This window comes from Pantherophis guttatus, chromosome 8, assembly GCF_059756535.1.
Source record: "Pantherophis guttatus breed Tessera chromosome 8, ASM5975653v1, whole genome shotgun sequence".
Classification (NCBI taxonomy): Eukaryota; Metazoa; Chordata; class Lepidosauria; order Squamata; family Colubridae; genus Pantherophis; species Pantherophis guttatus.
The window spans coordinates 23782964-23808360 of record NC_142070.1 but is presented as its reverse complement, the minus strand read 5'-3'; the positions used below and the strand labels follow the sequence as shown (position 1 = coordinate 23808360).

At 37.5% G+C, this 25397-nt stretch overlaps 1 protein-coding gene across 3 annotated transcripts in view; it reads left to right on the top strand.

The window, feature by feature from the left end:
* The first annotated feature begins 217 nt into the window (after positions 1-217).
* PAPSS1 (3'-phosphoadenosine 5'-phosphosulfate synthase 1) overlaps positions 218-25397 on the top strand; it is a 41965-nt gene continuing 16785 nt past the window's right edge. The window contains exons 1-10 of one of the 3 annotated variants that reach the window (XM_034442236.3): positions 218-984; positions 5509-5623; positions 6612-6847; positions 8476-8614; positions 9936-10054; positions 14717-14830; positions 16576-16687; positions 19028-19233; positions 21943-22078; positions 24845-25113. In XM_034442236.3, the coding sequence (XP_034298127.1) occupies positions 925-984; positions 5509-5623; positions 6612-6847; positions 8476-8614; positions 9936-10054; positions 14717-14830; positions 16576-16687; positions 19028-19233; positions 21943-22078; positions 24845-25113 (1506 nt within the window). In that variant the 5' untranslated portion in view covers positions 218-924. Of the gene's footprint in view, positions 1187-5508; positions 5624-6611; positions 6848-8475; positions 8615-9935; positions 10055-14716; positions 14831-16575; positions 16688-19027; positions 19234-21942; positions 22079-24844; positions 25114-25397 lie in introns of all 3 variants that reach the window. The other 2 variants (XR_015729291.1, XM_034442237.3) reach the window with 2 other exon arrangements.

The following is a 25397-nucleotide window of genomic DNA, read 5'->3' as shown; positions in this document are numbered from 1 at the left end:
CATAGCTCAGCCATGCTTGCTCTGACTCAGGAATGACTTACAGGTCCAGGTCATTCCAGGTCATAAGCATGGAGCTCTTGGCTGTCTATCTAGATCAGGGGTCCTCAAACTTGGCAGCTATAAGACTTGTGGACTTCAACTCCCAGAAATGGAGAATTCTGGGAGTTGAAGTCCACAAATCTTAAAGCTGCCAAGTTTAAAGATCTCTGATCTAGATGTGTTGAACTACAACTCCAGCCTTAAGAGCAAGGTTTCCATTTAGTGTCCTGGAAAGAAAAAGAAATCTATTCCTGAAGGGTAACTTAATTATCATCGTAATTTAGAAGACAGAAAAGAAGCCGCGCTGAGGCAGCTGAAAAAAAAAAATCCCTTCCTGCCTCCCCGAAGATCCGCCGGGGCATCCCAACCCCTCGCTCTCCCCACCCCAAGCTCTGGGAAGGCCGTTTTCCCCACGAACGAGACGATCCTGTGCGGGCTAGAGCGGCAAACCGGAAGCCTCGGCCCTTTCTCCTTGAATTAGAAAACGCCGTTTTCCCCGTCTTTAACAGTAGAGTCGGCTGACAGCCGGCTAGCTAGGCCGCCCCAAGCTTGGGCTGCGCGGAGACCTAGCGGGAAAGAGAGAAGCCGACGGAAACAGTGGGGTGGGTGCGCGCGCAGCCTCGGTCCACGCTCGCCGCGGCGCGCGCCCCACCCCCTCTCGCACACCCCCGCCTCCCCTTTCTTCCCTCCGCATCTCTCCAAGACCAGATCGGGAGCAACCTGGGAAAGATCCTCTTAAGTGCCCAAACCGGCATCTCGCAACATTATTAGCGTCGCTCCTCGCTTCCCTCTTGTTAAAAAGTCCCCGCCTCCCTTATATTCTCTCCTCTCGCCATCATCCCACCCGCTGCCTCCGCCTCCGGCTTTTTACCGCGCCCGCCGCGAATGGATTTGCCCACCAGCCAGTGCAAAAAAGTCAAGCTGAGCAACAAAGTGCAGAGCTGGGTAGGTTCGACGGGGATGGATGGGTGGATGGGTGGAAGGAAGGAAGGAAGGAAGGAAGGAAGGAAGAAGGAAGGAAGGGCACAAGGTGAGGAAGCGGGCTGACGGTGCCGCCGGAGGCGAAGGAAACCTGGGGGGCATGGAAGCCCTTTGCTGCCCTAGAGCCAGCCGTTGAACGGGGAATGTCTCACCCCCACCCTCCCCGGTATAAAGCTGCGTTTTCCGATGGGGCCAAATGGGCAGGCTTGGAAAGGGGAAGCAGCAGCGTCTGCTTGGAAGGTGCAATAATAATTCGGGTTGCATCCGCTTAGGTAGGAGAAGAGTTGGATCCATTGAGTGAGCTGCCTTTAGCAGTTTATTTATTTATTTGTGCTTTGGAGAAAGGGGCAAAACCCAAAAGAGGGAAGGGATCTTCTCGCTACGTGTCTCTTCGCAGGGCTTTGTGATGGAGGATCCGTTTTCAGGACTTCAGGGAGGATCGCTGTTTGCTCCTTTCAAAATGCCGAGCGGCCAAAAAAATAAATAAATTAAAAAAAAAATGCAGGGTTGAGACATCCGAGGAAATGCCGAATCGACACCCTTCAGTATCACTTTCTTTCAGTATAGGCGGAAGGGGGTGGTGGAGAGGCTGAAATCTCTGGTATACAATGTGGCTATTCATAAATCTTGGGCGGCTGAAGGCGCTTTGTGGAGCTGTTCTTTGAATGAGAGCACTCATTCCAGGTTAGGTTTGAACAAACGTGGGATTTCATCCATTGGTGTGTATGAGTGTATGTGTGTGTGATAGATTAAATTTACAGTACTAGCCAAAGGTTAGAAAATTGGCAGTCCCTGTCATTGTGCCTTTCCAGACACAAAATAGTGAGTGTGTTCAGTTTTTCTCCAATTTGGTGCTCTCTGGGTGTGTGGTGGACTACAAGTCCCATGCTGCCTTGGGATAGCCTATGTTATAATAATGAAAATACTATCTTGAGGAAAAGTGATATCTGACAATAAATGTGTCCTGGAATCAGAGATAACCTGAGTGACATCTGGGCTGCAGAAATGACCACCAGAAAGTAACAAAACATTATGGGATTCTTTGCTGTTGGTTAGTGGTCATAGTGCAGTCCATATAATGCACACATTAATGTGTTCACTCTCATAGTAGCTGAGAGAATAGGGAGAGAATAGAGGATGGAGTAGCTAGCTGGAAGAAAACCCAGATGTCATATTTACTAGAGATAACAGACATGGAACAAAGCATCTTTGTAGGTTAAAAATGTATAGGAAGGTTGAGTTCATACAAGAAGAAGCATACTGTATTTTTCTGACCTAGGAATAATTCATTGGACATGGTTCCCCATTTGCAAATTGAGCCAGTAAATAGACTAGGATCAAATATAGAATGACATCTGCCATTCCCTTAAGGCTTTCAAGTTGTACCTGAAAACCCTACACAGTGCATATAAGATGTTCATCAACATTGATCGCTAATCTGTTTTTATTTTGTGGTTTTAAAATTTATTGTACACCATGATGGCTTCTGCATCTTTTTAAGTTAGTACAGGATAATTATGTGGCTCTTAGAGCTATTTATTTAATTAATTAACCTATAACCAGATTACATGAACAAGTTAATGGTGTGGTAACTTGTAAAAATTACCTTTTTTTTTTTTAAAGCAACATTTGCATTCAGGAAAGATAGATCTGATTTGCATTTGGCTAGACCACTGAGGAATTCTAAGGGTATATACATCCCATAATCTGGAAAATATTAAATATTCTGCAAAAAAGCACCCATTTATACATTGTTACTACAAATCTTCTGCATGGATATTGAACCGGACTAGAACAAATCTTTACACATTTTTACCCATTAGGAGTTGCTAGATTGGTGACCTTTTGATTAATACGCTTACACTGTTAACAAAGTATTTGATTTGTTCTGCGTAGCTGATGAACAATTGAAATACAATGGTGGTTAAAAGTTTGTGAAACTTTTTGAACCCAATTAAATAATGAGACAAAAACATACTGATTCATTTAGTGAAAAAAATGATTCTTAATAAATCTGTGAGGTTGTTTTCTAACAGAAGCTACATATAAATGTGACACTGTAAGAAAAAAAATCACGGAAGCTATTGTAATGCAGGTTGCTTCCCTTTTCTCATAAGTTACTAAAGATGTTATTTTTCAGTATTAATGGTGTCTTCATTGAAACACTTCTTAGATTCCAATGGAACACATAAGTTATTTGACAGCTTGTGACTTTTTGGTTTGATCCTGAATGAATAGACAGAGGTCGATAGAATTAAATAACTTTTGAGGAAAATCTATTTTTGGGAGAGCTGATTAGTATGCAGTTGATTGCTTGTTCTTGCTGCTGGGTATGCTGTATAGATGTTTTATGAAGGTGGAAATGGGCATTGCTAACAGTGTTCTGGATTCCCTCCATTTTCTGTATGAATAAAGATTCTTTGTCCTGAGTTTTATTTTGACTTGAGATTTGTTTTGTTTTGGAAACTAAAGTCTGTAGAACTGCTGATCTATATGCTTTAGAAACTTCATCTTAATAGGTTCTTACGTTCTCTAGTAATTCCAGTGAATCAATTTTTAAAATAATTCTGATGCTTCTGTTTGTAAGAATCTGTATATTAAAATCTCTTTTGGCCAACTGAAACCAAAATGTATTGCCTTAATTTGTGTATCTTTTTCTTTTTCTTCTTGCATATTGTATAAAACAATATTAATTGAGCTCGTCTTACTAGTATTGTATCCTGCTTTTTATGAACACATTCAGGAGTGCAGACGCATGGTTTTCTAGATATTTATGTTTTGCAGATAACTTTTGGTTTAATGATTTGAGTGACAAACTATGTCTGGGAAGTCAAAAGTTCCGTTTTTAATTCAGCCAGGAAACTAAAATTTTTGTCAACGTGGCAAGTCCTGTGGTTTTAAATGCTGTGTCCAAAGCTGCAAAGAATTCTAACTGGTTAGCACCATCTATGTCATATAGTTAAGGCCTTTCTGTAGGATACTGTGTTCTGTGGAACATAGTGGGCAGCTGGATGTTGACAACCCATTTAAGTTCAGGTACCTCTTTGGTTCTGGGTTTTAGTTTGAGCAGTTGGGTTTGGAATTTTGTTTTCCTGTATTCTAACTTGTTTTAGAGATGTAGTCTTGATGGTGATTATCAGCATTTTTGTGAGTTCTAGGATCATGGTTTGTTCCACTTACTCCTTATAGTTGGCTATTGAGATTACTCCTTGAGGTTATCTATGGTGTGTTGGTCAACCCTGGTCTTGGGTTGTCTTAAACCAGTCGGGAATTAGGGCAAACTCTGGGAAAAAGTGGAAGACACAGGAACGCTATGATCCATGGATTCGTGAAGAGCCAGACACGACTTAGTGACTGAACAATAACAGGTCAGCCATAAATCACAGACTTTAACTGGGTTATTTCAGGGGACTTCTCTGTCTGATTATGGCTGTCTGTCTCATTAGATTTGGGAGAAGAGCCATGTTCTGGGTTTTGTTAGGAAGTGCTATCTGCCAGAGCCCAGAAAGAGACTTTTTGGGTGGTGGTTCCTGCCCTTTAGCACATCATTCCTCCAAGCTTAGATGGGTCCAAGCCAGGGATGCTATTCAGCAGGTTCTGACAGGTTCTGGAGAACCGGCAGCGGAAATTTTGAGTAGTTCGGAGAACCGGCAAATACCACCTCTGGCTGGCCCCAGAGTGGGGTGGGAATGGAGATTTTGCAATATTCTTCCCCCAGAAATGGGGTGGGAATGGAGTTTTTGCAGTATCCTTCCCCTGCCATGCCCACCAAGCCACGTCCACAGAACTGTAGTAAAAAAATTTGAATTCCACCACTGGTCCAAACTTTGTCATTTTTTCCCAAGTCCTTAAAAGCATAGTATTGTCAGTAGGGATTCAGATGTGTGGCAGAGTTCGTGCAATAGTTGTGCCAATTTGACCTAGTGGTTTTGTTTTTTTACTTTTGTTGTGAATTCCATGAGTGTTCTTGTTTTCACTGTTAGCCACCTAGAGTCATGATTTGGAGATGGGCAATTGTAATAATGCTATATAATGTACCTAAAGAAAAATAAAGCAAAAGGTTGAATGATTATCACAGTTAGGTTACTTTTATACTCACTTTTATAAAAATATCAGGAAGATCTTCTTTCATTGTTCTGACTTCACATCATTCACTTCATTTGTACATTTTAGCTTGATGTATGAATGTGAGTGTGATAATTTGGTCACCAAACCATAATTAAAATTCTGATTATAGCCTAATGTATGAACCTTGGTTCTTGTGGCTCGTATACTGTGGCTTGTGGCCCAGTGGATTTTATGAATGCATCAAACTGTGCTGTATTCACCACTAGGATTTTTGAGGTCGTATAGTATATAAATGAAAACATTTGTGTTCTATACTAATATTCCCATAACAATTATTCATGTTTACTCTCCTATTTTATAGGCATTTATGGATGTGTAAGAAGCAGTATCGTTTTATCCTGTAATCTTACTTTATTTCAGGGGATGCAGAGAGCTACCAATGTCACCTATCAAGCCCACCATGTTAGCAGAAATAAGAGGGGCCAGGTGGTGGGGACCAGAAGTGGATTTCGGGGATGCACAGTATGGCTAACAGGTACAAAACTGCTGCCTAATGAACATGTTTACTTTAACCTTTTCCATTTGTCTCTCAACATCAGTAGCAGTATGTACAAGTTAATAATTTAACAAGTGTCAGGAACATAAAATGTCAAATCACCTTCTGATATCACTTTATTGAAAAGAGGGAAAACATTATTGCAATTTAAGACGTATTGTATTCTATCCAAGGTTTTTTTTAAAAAATCCTATCTTTCCCTTGCATTATTTCAAAGTGATTATGAAACTTCAGAATCAGAAACAGTAAGGTAGAGCATATCCTTCACTTTTATATAAATGAAGAGGAAACACTGGGAAATATAAACAGGAAATTTAGGATCCCCTTATGAAGACTCTTTGTCTTAGGAAAAAAATATTGTGCAGTGATCATATGTCTTTCATTTTACTTCTCTGCATGTACCTGGGAAAGATAAATTTGCTCAGTTACACTGGCAAATTAAAATACTGGTAGGAAACCTGTGACTTAATATTCTTGATCTCATTTCAAGCAGAATTGCACTGGTAAATGTTAACCCATGGTGAGTCAGTATAAAGACTCACTTTCTTATCTAAATTGAAAGTTATATTTTAAAAGTCTTTTGGCTAAGAATGGATCAGAATGTACATGATTTTAGGTAAAGAAAACTGTAGAAAGTTGGACCAAGATTGCTATTCTATGAGCCCTTTTAATTTGTTGCTTATAATTGATGATACAAGATACATAAACAATATATATTTTGCATAATGTCTTTTATTCGCTATGCAGATTTTATGTTCCTTTATTTCATGGACATTGTGGCCAATTTTGGCATAAATATAATAAAAATCATGATACTATTATGCTGATATGGTAGGCTGACTCAAGTTTTCAGGAAGCATAAATGCCAGTCTTTCCACTTTTTCGAACACTGAAACTTATTCTTGTAAAAATAGTTGTCTGCATAGGTGAAACAAATTAATACTTTGCTTGTTTGAAAACCACGTAGGACTATCTGGAGCTGGAAAGACCACTGTTAGTATGGCACTTGAAGAATATCTAGTATGCCACGGCATTCCATGCTATACTTTAGATGGTGACAACATCAGACAAGGCCTCAATAAGAATCTAGGTTTTTCACCAGAAGACAGAGAAGAAAATGTACGTCGGATTGCTGAGGTTGCTAAATTATTTGCGGATGCTGGCTTGGTGTGCATTACTAGCTTTATTTCTCCTTATGCCCAGGTGAGCATATTTTCCTAATTTTTATTGCATACTTTCCATTTTACCATTGATCGCGCGCAAAACGCATGCGCGAAGCGAACCAGTGATAACACCGGTTAGAACCCACTATTGCTTAACTCTACAGTTTAACTTTAGGCTACAGACAATTATCTTCTGTTGGATTAATAATAATAATTGTTATTTTTATTTATAGGCTAGGCCAATGTTCTAAGCAATTAGATTCTCTAGAATTTTTGACCACTCTCAAGTTCAGGCATGAATAAAAACAGTTTAACTCTGGCAAATTACAGATATCAGCTGAAAAATACAAGAGTGTTTAGAATTGCAATCTTATAGTTCAGGAAGCTTTCAGTAGCACTTCTACCTTTCCAAGTGGCGGCATTGAATAAAAACTTAATGACAATAAACTTAGATATTAGTGACAGATTCTGATGGAAGGAATTACAAATTGTTTCTTTTACTCGTGGTTTGTATTTGGAATATCATTTGGGAAAATTACAATTTTCAAGTACAATAAAATATTATGTTACCCTTTAGTCTTTTATTCAGTAGAAGGACTGATAACTTTGATTTTATGGCTTAGAGCAATTTATGAACTTGACTATTGCAGGCAAAGACTGGGCTTAAACATCTTGTTAAACTGCACTAAACAAGGGTTTAGACTTCATAAGCTCTGATTTAATGCTTTCATGGTTTCAGCTTAAAGTGAGATATAAATCCCACCTTGCTGTTTGTAAACCATGGCTTATGCCTTACAGTTCTATGTGACCCAAGCAGCTATGGTTTGCTCAAATAACCATACATTTTTAAAATGTACTGCACTGGCTGCCGGTTGCCCTTCGGATCTGCTTCAAGGTGCTGGTTCTCACCTATAAAGCCCTACATGGCATGGGTCCGGGGTACTTGCAGGACCACCTCCTACCGGCCTCCCACTGCCCTGTGCGGTCACATAGGGCTGCCCTCCTCCGGCCAGACAATGTCGGCTGGTGGCCCCCAGGATGGGGGCGTTCTCGGTGGCCACACCGACCCTCTGGAATGGGTTACCCATCGGGCTCCAGACGGTCCCTGACCTCTGCACTTTTCGCACTGACCTGAAGACATGGCTGTTTCAGCAATTTCCCTGATCTGCTACGAGATTTTATTCTGTTTGGGGTTTTATATTGGCTGTTTTTAGGATTTCTTATTGTTACATGTTTTTATTCTGTGCGCGGCCCCGAGTCCTACGGGAGAAGGGGGGCATATAAATTTAAATAAATAAATAAATAAATAAATAAATAAATAAATAAATAATAAATAATAAATAATAAATAATAAATAATAAATAATAAATAATAAATAATAAATAATAAATAATAAATAATAAATAATAAATAATAAATAATAAATAATAAATAATAAATAAATAATAAATAAATAAATAGAAATGGGAATCTAGCCAGAACTTTTGCAAATCAAGATTAGTGGACTGAACTAATTTAACTGCAGTTAAGTTTGGTTACTTTGAACTAAGCTTACAAGGGAAGGTGGTTGTATTAATCTTTCCTTATATTACCTGTGTAATGGAGCTGTGGCTAGATATATTGTAATAAAAGATTTTGTTACAGTATTTTTTTCTTCGTTGTCCTTAGGACCGCAACAATGCAAGACAAATTCATGAAGTAGCAAGTCTTCCTTTCTTTGAAGTATTTGTGGATGCTCCATTGTATGTTTGTGAACAGAGGGATGTGAAAGGCCTCTATAAAAAAGCTCGTGCTGGTGAAATTAAAGGTGAGGCTGACAGTCAGCATTTTACCACTTTTTTCTAGAATACTTAGGCTGGTATGTTGTTTCCCTATTTTATATTTATTTTATTTTACATTTATGATACAGAATTGAGAGACTGTTGTTCAGTTCCTGTTTCATGCTGTAACATCATTTGTTTACTTTTGTCTTAAAATGATGTTTAAATCTAGTCATTGTGATTTGTAGAAACAGTTTCCAGTTTAATCAACCTGTTTTTTTTTAATTATTATTTTTATTAGTCATATTTCTATGCCGCCCACTCTCTGAGGACTCTGGGTGGTTTACACCAAAGACAGTATACTAAATAGCATATTGCCCCCAACAATCTGGGTCCTCATTTTACCCACGTCGAAGGATGGAAGGCTGAGTCAACCTTGAGCCCATGAGATTTGATCCGCTGATCTGCTGAACTAGCAGTCAGCTGAAGTAGCTGCAGTACTGCACTCTAACCACTGCGCCACCTCGGTTCTGTAACTTGTTATATGCCTTCTTCAATAAAACAAGGCAAACCACCACCACTACGTGTATTCAAATGCTATATTAAGTCACAGTTCTTAAAGCTACAGAAGAAAGTTTATATCATTTGCTCTGATGGCTTAGAAGCATTTCTTTTCTTTTTTGTAAGTATTATTTTGGTCTGTCTGCAGATGGAGATAGTCTGCAGATAGAAATGCTCTCTAGTTGACTTTTTGTTAAGATAGATCACTAGATGGATATTATCTCACTCTAGTCATTGGAGTAATGAATCAAGATGGATTATAATAGATGTCTTTCTGTAGGTGATACTAAAGTTCATTAATTGTATATACGAATTGTGATTCCTTATAATTATCTGGCATTGCAAATCAAATACCTTAGCAGAGCCAGAACACTGTGACCCTTCTAAGCAGAACAAATAGATATAGGTAAAAGTTTTAATTACTACTTTTCTCGTCCATTAATGATTAACATTTGCTTGCTTGGGTTTTCTTTCTTTAAAATCTTTGCTGATATCACTTAACATTTTAATTTGCCTGGATTATTTTGACCTTCAAACTTGTGTACATTAGTAAATATTCAGGTAGGTTATTTGCCAGGATGAATAAGGATTAAATACATCTGCACTATTTATTGCAAACACTTTGGTTTAGCTTTGTATACAGTGAGTTAAAAAAAACAGCAGTTGCCAAAGCAATCAAGGTACATATTAAGTCTATAGCATGCTGTTCACTTCCTTATTATTTTAAACTAAAATATATGTGTAAGGTTCCTGGGCAAGTCACTCACCTGAAGTGCTGAAGTGTGTTAAGTTTTGTTTTTCATGCAGGTTTTACTGGCATTGACTCAGAGTATGAAAAACCTGAAGCTCCCGAGTTGGTACTCAAAACAGATTCCTGTGATGTCAATGACTGCGTTCAACAAGTTGTGGAACTTCTACAAGAACGGGTATGAAGGCTCTAAATATTGAATTCTAAACTTCTCTTGTACTCAAAATGGCTTCCTCTTCAATCCTCACCTCTGTCTATGTGTTGGGGTATGTCTGCAGGGAGAAAGCCTCCCAAACATTTAGGATATTTCTGCGAGCTGAAACACAGTATTTAGACCATAGGACCAACTTTTGTGCATTTGAATTTTTCAAATTTTGTACTCTATTCCTTTAAAGCCGTGAAATATCTGTTGATTTAGAGATTCCCAAAGTTGGCATGTGATCAACCTTAACAATTTGTGTATCAATATGAAAGAATAGCCTGATTTTATTGGTTGCTCTTTAAGTTATTTGCAGCATCGACTGTGGTAATATATATTCCATTCTTTGGTCTATACAGTCATGGGAAAAATTGTTTTCAGTGGGGAAACTACAATTTAGAATCAAAGGAGAGGAAACAGTGTATTTCAAAGGAGAGAAAACAGACCTGAATGAATTGTTCTTATCAGTTATAAATATGGTTGGCTTTTGTTTTACTATTTTCTGTTCTGTGATTAAGGAGAATTTGTCCTTTACTAGTTGTCCTTTACTGGTTTATTCAGACTATCAGATTTTGGGGAAATCTGTTTTCTAATATAAATGATGCACCTCTTAGAGTCCCATAATTGGCTTTTATTCAAGGAAGCTTTGCTGTATTCTATAGATCAGTCCACTGTACATCTTCACATACTAGTCATTTTCCAACTTCAGCTTACGCGCTCAACTATGCAGGTAAAAATAGCTGGAAACAACATCCCTGCAATATTTTCAAAATCAGCATTGTTGGTGGAGAATGTCAAAGAATAACAAGTCACAACCAGTTCATTGGAAAGAAAATACAAAGCTAAGGCTAAAACTATTTCCACTCTGCAGGCTGATAGAGATTCATAATTAGTTTTGCATGTCTTAAAGTTAATCTTTATACAGAAACTATAGAAGTTAAAAATCATTTTCTAACCCCCTTCAGACTTTACATATGTAATATCTAGCCCTACTGCATCCTCATGAACTATCCAGCACACAGCTTCCTTTTTGTGTTTTTTACTAATCAAAAGCTTATTAGTTTGGGCAGTGATGCTGGAATCTTCAAAAGCTTGCTGTGAGATTGTTATTAGGCACTTGCAGAGTAAATTTGCTGGCATGGATTTCATAACAGATACAATTCCTTAGAAAGTGTACAGTTTTTATCCAATTGTCAATGACTATAAATAATCCTCAGTTTACGACAACAGTTGAGCCCAAAATTTCTGTTGCTAAGAGAAGCAGTTGTTAAGTGAATTTTGCCCCATTTTAGGACCATTTTTGCCACAGTTGTTAAATGAATCATTGCAGTTAAATTAGTAAGACGGTTTTTAAGTGAATCAGGTTTTCCGATTGACTCTGCTTGTCAAGAGGTCACAAAAGCTGATCACATGACCCCAGGACACTGCAACGGTCATAAATATGAGTCAGTTGCAAGCATCTGAATTTTGATCACGTGACCTTGGGGATGCTGCAATGTTTGTAAGTGTGAAAAATAGTCATAAGTCACTTTTTTCAGTACCATTGTAACTTTGAATGGTCATTAAATGGACTGTTGTAAGTGGAGGACTACCTGTACTACCTAACATTGTTAGCTGGGTAAATTAAGATAATGTGAGTTTAGTGCATTTGTACCTATGTCAAAATCAGTGCCTTATGACAAGGGCATTGAAATTAGGAGCAATGGGTATTTTAGTTATTATCTTGGGGTATTTTTTTTAAGTAACATTCATTGTCAAATCAGCACAATTTTCAAATTGTCACTAGAGGGCCTTCTAAGATAGTGTTTCCACAGAGCAGTTCCGAAGTATTAGCTGAGGATTTATTTCTAATCTAAACTAGTATTTAATAACTATGTATATATGTACCAGGTACATTACATTTAATGAATATACATATTATATATGTGTGCATGTGTTAAATCTTTAAATATTTCAAAATTTAGAATAAATGAACGAATTTCATTTCTCAGCCTAATTTTGTTGATATACCAATGTTTACCTTTCTGGTGCATTGTTGAAATGCAAATTACTGTAATATATGCATTGGCTCACATGTTTGAACTAGTAGAATTGATAAGAATCTTATGACATGATTGATTCTTTGCTTAGAGCAAATTACATTGAAGCAAACCAGAAACAAAGTAGGAAAAAATATAGCTTGTTATATAAAAGCAAATATTTTAACCCATAAAGTTGTTTCTAAAAATCTCCCATTGTTATTAGTTTGGTAAGAGATTGTTTAGAACACATTTTTTTCAAAATAAAACAATATACATTTAAATGTTTCTCTTTATACAAGTCTAATTTCTGTGTTTGATAAAAAACATTAACATGGTATTTTGATTTTAATAAATAATAATTTTTGACATATGTTTATAAGTAATTTGTATCCAGTACAAAATTGAAGTTCTGTAAATAAATCATTTCATTAGTTTAATGATGTGAATAATTTCTGAAACTGTTAATTATAACGCCATATAACTTTCAAGTCTCACTTTAGACTTGAGACTATTATAATACAGAAAGGACTTTTACAATTCTGTTAAAGAAATAATATTTACTGTTAAATAGTTACAAAATATTGCAAGGAAACAATTGCATTTTCTGTTATTGGGAAATGGAATTTGTGCATTCATTGAGTACCTTATACGGTATCAGTCTGGTCGCCTTCTTTTTAAGGCAAGTAGAAGCCATATTTATTTCGCATCTTTTCATACACTGAAAATCAAATGGATGAATGTCATAACTGCCTGAATTGATGCTGAGATCAGTCTATTTTAGACTTGTTTGTTTGATACATTAGCTTTAGTTTTTGCACAAATGTGATAGAACCTGCTCTACATTTTTAGCTGTTTCAAGGTTGAAACCAGGCCGGAATATTATTTTGTCCCAAATTTTCTAATGATGTTGCTTAACAGTTTTTATTCAATAACAATGTATAAAAGGAGGCTCCAGTTCTTTTTGAAACCAGTAGTTTTTGTCTTTGCATCTGTCAGTGGGTAGTCACGTGCATTTTCAGAGGACCAAATGGCAGTTGCCCAGATGTTATAAGCACAAACCTTTGTGGCAGATTTCTAAATGCTTTGATGGATGTTTTTCCAATAATCAGTTTTTGCTTATAAACAATCTGGCTTCATAGGACAACAGTCGCTGTTCCCTCTGAGAACCCTTTCCCTTATTAATTTCTCATTGATGTACCCACTGTATCCTATTAAGCTGTTTACTCAAACTATACTAATTAGGCTTAGATAGAGGATTCCCAGCTCATCTAGTTCCTGTATCTCTTGAGAATATTCTGCTGAAGATATTCCAGCTTCATATTACTTGCAGTAAATGGAAGAACTAAAGACCAGACAACGTTTGTTATGACTTGTGAACAACTGCATTATTTTAGGAAACTGCAGGGTATTTTTTCCAGCTTCAAAATCAAAGCAAACCCGACAGCTTTGTAAAGATTATATAGCTCTTATTTGGGATGAGAGCAGAGGCTGCGTAGGCACCAAATTTTAAAACTGTTTTTAGTTATAAATAATTTTGGGGATGTGTCATCGGCGAGAAATTAACTTTGTGGTGACTCCATCATGTTCCTTTCCCACTTGAGTGTTGTTCTGGTTGTCTGCATACTTCTACGTGCTGTTCAGCAAATGTTATGTTGTATGGTCCTGGTTTAATCCAAAATACGTTCTCTCGAAAGAGAGGCAATGGCATTGTCTACAAGCCAGGAGTTTGGGGAGCAACGGCTTCATCTTCACACTTGTATTTCTCACTGGACAATTGCCCATTCTCAACACCCAGAGAAAGCAGATGAGGAATAAAAGACTGCATAGCTCAGGGGTCTCCAACCTTGGCAACTTTAAGACTTGTGGACTTCAACTGGCTTTTCTGACTGAAGAATTCTGGGAGTTGAAGTCCACAAGTCTTAAAGTTGCCAAGGTTGGAGAGCCCTGGCGTGGCTGCAATTTGAGCAGCACTTTATGCAATATGACTTAGTGGGTTGAGAGGGAACAAACGGTTTTTGCACTTTCTCTGAAGGAAGCAACATAAACCCAGTCCTCCCTGGCCCAGTTCCCTTAAAAGTGAAGGAGGAGAAAACTGTCTTTTCTTGCTTGCATGTATTTTTCTGGGAGTATCTGTGGAGATTCTCAGTCATCCAGGACATGGTTGTCCCAAAGGCGCTTTTTTCAAGAAGCAACTGGACTTTCTTGCTTTTCTTTGAAGGTGTTTCGCTTCTCATCCAAAAGAAATGGAACACTGGAACTGTCATAAATAAGAGTCAGTTGCCAAGCATCTTAATTTTGATCACATGACCATGGAGGTTCTGCAATGGTCATAAATTTGAAAAATGGCCGTAAATCTCTTTTTTCAGTGCTCTTATAATTTTCAACGGTCACTAAATGAACTGTAGTAAGTCGAAGACTATATCTGTACCAAATATATTTATTAATATCCCTAAGAATTCTCGGGGGTGCTACATTTTCCAGAAATAGCACTGCCAAAACAATGTTTTTTTCAGAACTTTCAAGTACTAAACTAATAGCACAAATCCAACTGATGAGAAAATTGCTTTTTAGCATCAAAGATGCTTAAATAACTTTTGTTCATCCATTTTTTTTCTCATAGGATATTGTACCAGTAGATGCCTCTTATGAGGTGAAAGAACTATATGTGCCTGAAAATAAGCTTAAGCTGGCCAAAACAGATGCAGAAACATTGCCAACTTTGGAAATAAATAAGGTAATGGGGAACTTGCAAATAAGTTTACACAAGTAATACTTCATTTGTTCACATATACCTCGACTTAGTTATTTGTGCCACACATCTTTTTTTACCTATAAACTTTTGTCATATTTTATGCTACAAAGAAAAACTGTCCCAGTCATCCAGATTGCAAAAACACTTGTTCTACTGCCAGAAATACTTTGTTTATATGAGCGAATCAGATAATTATTTACGAGCCTGGCTTAACACACACACAAAAGAGATAATTGTTTTCCACCCTCAAATTCATCTAATTTGCCTAAGTGCCAATGATTCTGGAAAACGTCTGTTTCTTAATAAGTATTGATATCACTGGCATTATTAGATTGGCCTATTTTATTTTGCTAACCAATCGCATAGTGTTTCCATATTTTCTACTATGGCATCTTTCCTGCATTTGCAGCATTTGTTCCCTTAATTCCATCAAGCTATTTATTACTTTCACTGTGTTTTTTTAACCTATTTTTTAAATCTTCGATTAGCTTAATTTCTACTATCTTATTGATTTGTATTTTTAGATTTACAAATTCATTTGATTGATGCTTCCTTTCTATAGCCTTTATAACTCACTAAACTACCCATGCAATTTAATTACTCTCTTGCGTTTCCTACATACATATCTGAGTGGACACCCAAAACTTAAAATGAACATTTTTAATGAACACAATCAAATATGAACAAATCTTGAACGAGATCGTTTCTATAAGCAGCTTACACATAGAAAGTTGTTTTGCTTTCTTATTCTCCGTAATGATGAATACCCTGTTTTCCCTAAAATAAGGCATCCCCTGATAATGTGCTAAAATAAGCCCCTGCTGAAAATAAGCCCTCCCCAAAAATAAGCCTTCCCCAAAAATATTTAAACACATGCGCAGCCAGTCCTCGCCATTTCCTCTGGTTAGGGTTAGGAAGACACTGGAAATCAGGTAAAACAGTAAGAGGAGCCCATCTTGCTCCCCAAAGTAATAAGACATCCTCGAAAATAAGGCCAAGCACTTATTTTGGGGTTCAAAAAAATATAAGACAGGGACTTATTTGGGGGGAAACATGGTAATTTAAACATGTCACAACCCTCTTATGAAGTGTTTCTCAACCTGAGCACCTTGAAAATGTGTGGACTTCAACCTTCAGAATTCCCCAGCTCGCTGAAGTTCACACATTTTTAAGCTGCCAAAGTTGTGAAACACTGCTCATGTATTGTTTTGATATGATCTATATATGGATTGTCACTGCTTTTTGTATTTACCAGATGAGTTCATATTTTTGGACATTCAGACTTTCCGTAGCTTGCCAAGTCCTTATCTCTGATCCACTACGCATGTCCGCATTCCTTTCTTTCTACTTCACACTTTCTTTGTTCTCCTGCCAGGAGAGGTCTGGCCACAGAGGGGTGGCAGGCAGGAACGTTGCCAAAATGTAATTATTTAGATAGTGAGATGTTTTATTTTCTTTATAACAAATAAATGAGTTTTTCTTAGAAAAAATATCTTGGGGGTTTATTTTCTTAACGTATACACAAGGAAAATGCCACGATCCACGTCTCTAAATCAAGGTGCGATTACCCAAAAGCAGAATGGGATTAATTAGCACCCTGACATGGATGAACTAAGAATCATAACTCACCAAATTGTTCACATATTGTCTTTCTAAATGAATGCTTTTATTCTGATGGTGCACAGACTTTGCATTAAATCTAGGATTTATGAAATGTGTATTTACAGGTTGATATGCAGTGGGTTCAAGTTCTTGCGGAGGGATGGGCAACCCCACTTAATGGCTTTATGAGAGAAAGAGAATATCTTCAGTGCCTTCATTTTGACTGTCTACTGGATGGTAAGACATTTCAAATTGGCCACACAGTCCATTAATCTTGCAGAGAAACTGTATATAATTCTCCCATTTGCACTTAATAATAATCAGTTGTGTATGTGAAAAAATTAGGCTAGACTCCAACTTAGAAATGTGAAAATATCCTTATTCTTTCGGAGCTGGGCCATTATATTTCATCAAGCCTTTGTTTATTTGAAACTCAAGGTCCTGGGCTATATTTGGCCCTGGGAGACTTCAAAACAAAATTACAAGTTGAATGTGACAGAAGTGGGACATTATTAAGTATGCATCTGGTGAGTAATCATGTTGGTTATATTCAGTTTTAATTAAATATGTAAAACATTTTTAAAAATTTTGTCCTGGCGACACCCACAAATTCTAGAGAATGAGTCTTTGACATGCTTCTGATAGAGCAATAGGGTTTAGATCCAGAAACAGTTTCAGCAAAATTCTATGGCTAAGCCCTAGTCATCCATAATTTGCAAACCATAATAGATAGGCTTATTCATCAGGCTATGGTCTCATGTGGGGTTTTTTTTTAGCTTTGTCTTACTGAACTTGGTCTTGGTTTTCTGTTTTTCTCATCTTGTCCTTTCCCTCAAAATATAAATTGGTATTCCTGTTCTTATTCAATGACCCTGTGTTCTGACTATATCTTTTCATTGTTTTGGTTTACATGGAAAGTTCATTGAAAGAAAGAGTTATAGAGAAGAGGCTTCTTTATGAGCTTCACAACCCCCCCCACCCCAAAACTATAAGGAAAGAGTTGATGTCTTAAAAGCATAAGTCACCATCAATACTGGATACAATATCCAGTATTTTAACAATACATGTTAGGCTAGGAATTTTAGGTAAAGACATCTTGGAAGCATGAAAAAAGTGAAATTTGGCAGTTGTTGAAACTTGAAGTAGTAAACAGGGAGTAGTAAAGGTTCAACCCAAGAGTAGGCAAGTTGGTAGCTTCCAGATGTTTTGGACATTACCATTGGCCATGCGCACTGGGTTTGATGAGAATTTTATTTATTAATATATGTTTAAACTATTGGGCTGAAACATATTTTTTCATCATTATGGTAAACCCATATTTTGGAATAATGATGAACTGTTAATAACATTGATCAGTTTAGAGTAAAACCCCTGTATTATAATTGACGTAATATTAACATTGATGGATTTCTTGAATATTAGCTTTACCATATTAATAAATCAGTGTATTTGTAATATTTCTCTTACGTTTACTTTCAAATATTTACTAAGACTGTATTACTATTATTCTTCTCATCCTTTCTATTACCTATCTCCTTTTACTTGTGACTATAACCTTGTTGCTTGTATCTTTACAATTTATATTGTTTTATTTAGATTCCTATGATTTTGATTGCTTATTTAGTATCCTATGACTATCACTAAGTATTGTAACTTATGATTCTTGATGACTGTATTTTTTATGTACACTGAGAGCTTATGCACCGAAGACAAGTTCCTTGTGTGTCCAATCACACTTGGCCAATAAAGAATTCTATAATTCTATTCTATAAATAAAAGATTTCATGAAGCCAAGCCTGCTATTGTATCAATTTTATAATACGGAAATATATGATTGGAAAATGCTGGTGATTTGAATTCAAAGATCACATTCTTCATTTTTGTATGGTAAAATGACTCTTGAATACCCAATCTTGAATGCTTGTATCTTCACGAGTCAGGAATATGGGTAATCTATCCTTTCATGTGATCTTTTTTCTGTTGGGTTCAGTGATATTGCAACTGCTCCAGAACCCTGAAAAGATTGCAGCAGCAAACCAATGCTGAAACAAAGGATTTGACCAACAGCTGCAATTTGCTTTTTTAGAGAAAATGAAATGTTGGAATGAAAGATACTCTGCAATGCAGAGAAAGGAATCTCTCATTTGCTGTCCTAGAGTAGAACTGTAGTTTATTATTTGTTACTCTGATCATATTGGTGAGGAATGAAAATCCAGAAACTGCTAAGCAGGTCTATACCTCAAGAATAGAACCAGCAACGGATTTCATCTATTCATCATCAAAGCATGATATATTGTCAGAACACTGTAGTTTAGAATAATTGTGTGCAGAACATATGGTCTGCTCCTGAAATGTTCCATTATTCTCTGAAATGTTCCATTCCTCCTTCAGAACCAACTGATCTGAAGGTTTGGGTCATGTTCTTTGATTCCAGAAATGAATTGCACAAGAAGAGATGTACATTGTTCTGAATTTTTGAAATTGATTGTTCTGGTTTGCCAATTCTTAATTTTAATTTTTTCCCCCGGGAATTGAAGATCCTTGTAATTTAAATGCCTGTTACTAATTTTCTTTAAGGTGGAGTCATTAATTTATCAGTGCCTATAGTGTTGGCAGTTACAGAAGAGGACAAGGAGAGACTGGATGGATGCACAGCTTTCGCCTTGCTATATGATGATCGGCGCGTAGCTATTGTTCGCAATCCGGAGTTCTACGAACACCGAAAAGAAGAACGTTGTGCCAGACAGTGGGGAACAACGTGCAAAGAGCACCCATATATCAAGGTAATGTTTTCAAGCTAATAATTTTATTTTATTAATAATTATCATTATTAATAATGATAATAATTTTATCATTAATCTGGAGTCCTCTATAATGTAAATATGGTTATAAATAAGTTTGGTGAATAAGATTATTGGAGTGTTTGCAGTATGTTCCCTATGGCAGGGGTCCCCAACTCCTGGATCTCGGACCGGTACTGGGTGAGCATACCATGCTTCATTTGTGCATGTGCAGAATTAGGTTGCACGCACAAAACCATCCCCTCACCCAGCACCGCTGTTGCTGATCCGTGGAACCAGAAAGGTTGGGGACCTCTGCTCTCTATATTTTTTTTTTTTGTCTTTCAATGACCCCATAATCCTTTGCGGGGCGAAATCAGGGCAACTGAGTGGAGCTGAGTGTTTACTGGCCAGATGCCCTTCCTATCACCAATGCAGAGTTCGCAGCTGATCTTTACCTTGTTCCCAGAGAGATTTGCCGCTACCTAGGATCGAACTCACAGCCTCCTGATTGTGACGTGAGAGGTCTACCTCTAGGCCATGGCACCACTACCTGTGCCCTATTATGAAACAAACAAAATGTTAAAAAGTTATGATATTGATGTAGTTACTTACCAAGCACATCTAAATTATATTAAAGTAACCAAAATATCTTTACAACCCCCAAGGCATGTCACAACTTTTGAGCACCCCTAAAAGTTTGGAAATTGAAAGTTGAAAAATTTGACACGCCCTAAATTGGTACAAACCTTTTTACCTAGATTTTTAGATAACCCTGTTGTTACATTAATCATTTCTCTACAGTCTTTTCGTGCTTAGCTTGTTGAAGTAAGTCTACAGTGATTGCATATCTTTGGGTACAAAGAAATTCATGTAAACCTCATAGATTGTCACTGAACTGGACAGCAGTTTCTGTCCTCTGGCTTATAAATATAGATTTGTGATCCTAGAGGAAACACTCTGAAATGAATTATTCAGCAGTAATGACAGAAAAAACATCTGCCCTTTCTGCCTCAGGCCTCCACCAGATTAAAATAACAGAGTCCAGACTTCAATTCATCTTTTATTTTGACAAGCAGTTTAAATTATCCATTAAGCTGGTCTCTTAATAGTAACGATGAACCTAAATTTAGATTCAAGCTAATTTATAGCAGGATCAGTGAAATAATTCCTGTTTTTTCTTGATCATACTCAGTACTCAATAGGCTTATCTATAGTAATTATCCATACCCCATCATGTCTTCTCAAAGACATAATGGCCTCATAGCTTTTGAAGAGGTATAAAGACATATTTTCCAGATTATTTTTCAGGTTTCAATAGGATAAATCAATGTACGGTAATGCAAAACATAGGAGTTTGTAGGAAAACCGTAGCATAACATGCTAACCTAAATTTTGAGGAAATGTGAAATTGTTGGGGAAAGTTAATAAGAAATTCTGATACTGGTAGTCCTTGAGTTACAACTATAATGGAGCACAATACAGTCATAAGTTGTAACAGTCATAAAATGGGTTGGTTACGTGACTGACCTGATTTTTATGACATTTTTTGCAGCAGTTACTAAGCAAACACAGTAATCGTAAATGCAAATACTATGGTCATTAACTTGAATCCATTGTTTGCTATGGTGTAGTTTTGCCCAAAACCAGAAATAAGTGGTAAAACCATCATACAATGTGGTGACAGGATTGCAGGACATTGCAAATGATCATAAACATGTTGGCAAGTACTTGAAATGTGGTCATGTGACCATGGGCAGGGACTGTCAGAACTTTGGTTCCGGGTCGTAGGTCCCCTTTTTCAGGTAGATTGTGACATGAACAGTCGCTAAGCGCCCGGTTATAAGTTGAGGACAATTTAGTATGTTAGTGCATGTGAGTAATTTATGGCACAAAGCAACACAAAGGTTGTTACAACAATACCAGATATTGGGATTAACCTGGTCTCTCTTAGGATGCTCAGAGCCATGTTCACATAAATTATCAGAAGGATAGAATCAAGATCACGTGAAGTGTTAATACCACTTTATAATGCCTTGGTAAGGCCACACTGGGAATACTGCATTTAGTTTTGGTCGCCTCGATGTAAAAAAGATGTTGAGATTCTAGAAAGAGTGCGGAGAAGAACAACAAAGATGATTAGGGGACTGGAGGTTAAAACATATGAAGAACAGTTGCAGGAACTGGGTATGTCTAGTTTAATGAAAAGAAGGACTAGGGGACACATGATAGCAGTGTTCCAATATCTCAGGGGCTGCCACAAAGAAGAGGGAGTCAAGCTATTCTCCAAAACACCTGAGGGTAGGACAAGAAGCAATAGGTGGAAACTAATCAAGGAGAGAAGCAATTTAGAACTAAGGAGAAATTTCCTGATAGAACAATTAATCAGTGGAACAACTTGCCTCCAGAAGCTGTGAATGATCCAACACTGGAAGTTTTTAAGAAGATATTGGATAACCATTTGTCTGAATCGGTATAGCGTTTCCTGCCTAAGCAGGGGGTTGGACTAGAAGACCTCCAAGGTCCCTTCCAACTCTGTTATTCTATTCTATTCTATTCTATTCTATTCTATTCTATTCTATTCTATTCTATTCTATTCTATTCTATTCTATTCTATTCCATTCCATTCCATTCCATTCCATTCCATTCCATTCCATTCTCTCGTCCTATTTATATTGCTATTGATTCTGTTTGCTTTCTTATGTTTCCTAGATGGTTATGGAACAAGGGGATTGGCTTGTGGGTGGTGATCTCCAAGTCCTGGATCGAATTTATTGGAACGATGGTCTTGACCAGTACCGTCTCACACCGGCTGACTTAAAGCAGAAGTTCAAAGATATGAATGCTGGTGAGTTCTTAAACAATGATTGGTAATAAAGAAGAAAATCTGGCTGCCTCTTTCCAGAAATTTGCTCTGAACAATGCTGTGGGGCATTTTATGGCTCTTCAGCTGTCCCTGAATGGTCTGTGATGTTGGTGGGGGTGGAGGCATCAGCGAGGGGTTGTCAGCAGGGGACAGAGCAACATTGGCAGCGCAGTGGTAGGGAGAGGAAACTCAAGAGTGGGGGAGCATTGGCTGTTGTGGGCATCGGTTCTCCACAACAATCCCAGTTTCTCATGTGACTACTTGAGAAAATCAGTTGCCCACCCTTGCTATAGAATCTGATCTTTATTTTCATCAGAACACTGGTTGCGATCCTAAAAACCAATAACTGTAAAGGGAGAGAAGCACACACACGCAGTCATAATAAGATTGCCCCCCCCCCCCACACACTTTTTTTTCTGTTTCTGACTGCATTTTGAACTGGCTGATTTGGTATTCCAAAACAATACACTAACCCTAATTTCCAAATCTTTTTGACTGCCTGCACAACACTTTCCCGTTCCATAATGGCTGACTGGGACTATGGTTTCTAGTAATCTGGATAGATTTTGGTTTATTTTTCTTTACGTTATGTAGCATCTTTTAGCTATCTTTATTTTTGCCCCTCACTTCCTAAGGAACAGCCGTCGTATGGAAACAAAACATAGGATTATTATGCTCCGGGGTGATAAATAGTTTTTAAGTGTTTCAGAAAAATACTTTTGGAAAGACTTTTCTAGGCTTATAACCTAGTAATGAAGAAGACCACAGTATAGTCAGTTTGTTTGCACTGTAGCATTTTCCAGTTTGTATTATGCTGGCAAAATAAGAAACAGATCAACAGCAACCTGATAGATTGCTTTTTCTCTGCTGTCATAGCTGGGGAAAACAGGACCAGTGTCTAGATTAATACTCAAAAATTGTGGGCAAGAGAGTTTGAAGTTAGAGTTGCTACTTTAAAATAGAAACATATTATAAATAAAGTTATTTGTTCTGGATCTGCAAGAGCCCAGTTTTATGACTGCAAACTATTGCAACATTTTAATAGCTAATGTGGTGCAGATATGGCTTAAAACGTAGCCACGTTTCCCTTCTATGTTTTTTCCTCCTAAATTTTTAAGTATCGTGCTTAATGAAGACTTTTGAAATCTTTACAGATGGCTATATTTTATAACTTTAGTTGGCCTCAAGGAACATCATCATCATCATATGCTTTCCCTCCTCCACTCCATCTCTCAGCTGGGAAAAAAAACAACTGCCAGTCTCAATCTCAAACTCTGTTTAAAGTGTGCATTTTTTCCCTTGGAATTTTGGCTCCAAATATTTCCTTCAAATAATTAGCATTTGGGTTCACAATCTCAAAACTCACGTCTGGGATGTATTGGAATTGAGGTCTTGGCAGTATTTACTTTATTTAAAATTGATAAACTAGTTATTGTCTAGAAACTGGATGGTAAATTAATTTAAAGAAGCAGTTTGTTGTCTAAAATTAAACAACCACGTTTGCATAGCTTGAATGCTTACAGGGCAAAAAAAAATCAAGCATGAAATCAGAACAAAACTGTTGAAGTTCTCCATAGTAAATATGAGCAATAACTTGCAAACAATTATGGATGCATGCAAAATATAAACAAGTTTATAATTTTGTTGAAGAATATGGCCCTGTTCCAGCATCAACAGTCCATGTGTACAGATATTTTTCCCTCTGCTTATAGTAGACTTGGCCTACCATGGCCAGCCACAGGGGATGGAGAAATAGCTTTTGAATATGTTGCCATCACCATATTTCACTTATTTACATATATGCTTCCCCTCTTCACTTTGATAAAGAGGTGATAACCCTCATTTGGGGATTTTGTTTGTTTGCTTTTGTTAGGGGGTAGGGTAGATGGGAAATCCTGTTGCTTTAGCTGTGGGATTCAGTTCAGTTTGAGTTTAAGACGTACAAAAATCATGTTGATCAAAGAAAATACATTAAGTGGCTGGATAGCTTTCATGTCCTTAGTGCTAGCTTGCACTTTTCTTGGCAGCTATTTAAACATTCCTGCTGGTACTATCCCCCCACAACTTATATTAGTAGGCAGTGTCAAGGTACTTTATGTGCAGTGGATTGATAGATTTTTCGCATGAAACAGGGATGACATAGCATTGATAGAATGTCCTCTGAGGGAAATGAAAGCCAAATATTCTTGACTATAGGATTTTGATGACCACCTGAAGAATTATAGTTCATCACAGCAGCGTTCAACACTATAAGTTGCATTCTGATCTTCCAAACATTAGTCATAATTAGGAGGATGAACCATTGAGACATCTCTCTGCAACTGGCTATCTCTGACCATGAGCCATGGTGGCACAGTGGTTAGAGTGCAGTACTGCAGGCTATTTCTGCTGCCTGCCTGCAATTTGGCAGATCGAATCTCACCAGGCTCAAGGTTGACTCAGCCATTATCTAAAGAAAATTTGAGCTTCTTGGAATCCAAGGTTGACTCATCCTTCCAAGTATTAACTATCTGGGTAAAATGAGGACCCAGATAGTTGGGGACAATATGCTGATACAATAAACCGCTTAGCAAGGGCTGTAAAGCACTGTGAAGTCTAAATTCTGTTGCTATTGCTATCCTTCTCAAAATTTTTGTATATTACAAGCCAAACAGTTGAATAAAACATTGGTGCCCACTTGCCATTGGCTACTAGAATTGTTGATTTGTTACTTCTAGAATTGTTGACATCTCTCCCTTCTTTCTTCAGATGCTGTCTTTGCTTTCCAGTTGCGTAACCCTGTGCACAATGGGCATGCCCTGTTGATGCAGGATACTCATAAGCAGCTTCTGGATCGAGGTTACAGGCGCCCAGTTCTGCTTTTGCATCCTCTGGGTGGCTGGACAAAGGATGATGATGTTCCTTTGATGTGGCGAATGAAGCAACATGCAGCAGTGCTAGAGGAAGGAATATTGAATCCAGAAACAACTGTTGTGGCTATATTTCCCTCTCCTATGATGTATGCTGGACCAACTGAGGTACGGCGTCATATACCACAGCTTGCTAATTCCTTCGTCCATTTGTTTTGTTCCTTTCAACTGATTTCCTGAGTTGATTTATCAATACGCTTTCCCCTAGGCACCGCTGTTTCACCGCAAGACCCTCGTATGATTCATGGTTCTCCAGAATTCTTCTGCCATGACTTGTTTATAAAATTTGGTTTAGAAGCCCTAACGGGAAGGTCCTGTTGTGTTGATCTTCAGAAGTTTCTTGTTTACAGACAAGCTCCTTACTCTATTTCTTCATCTTTCATTTCCACAGT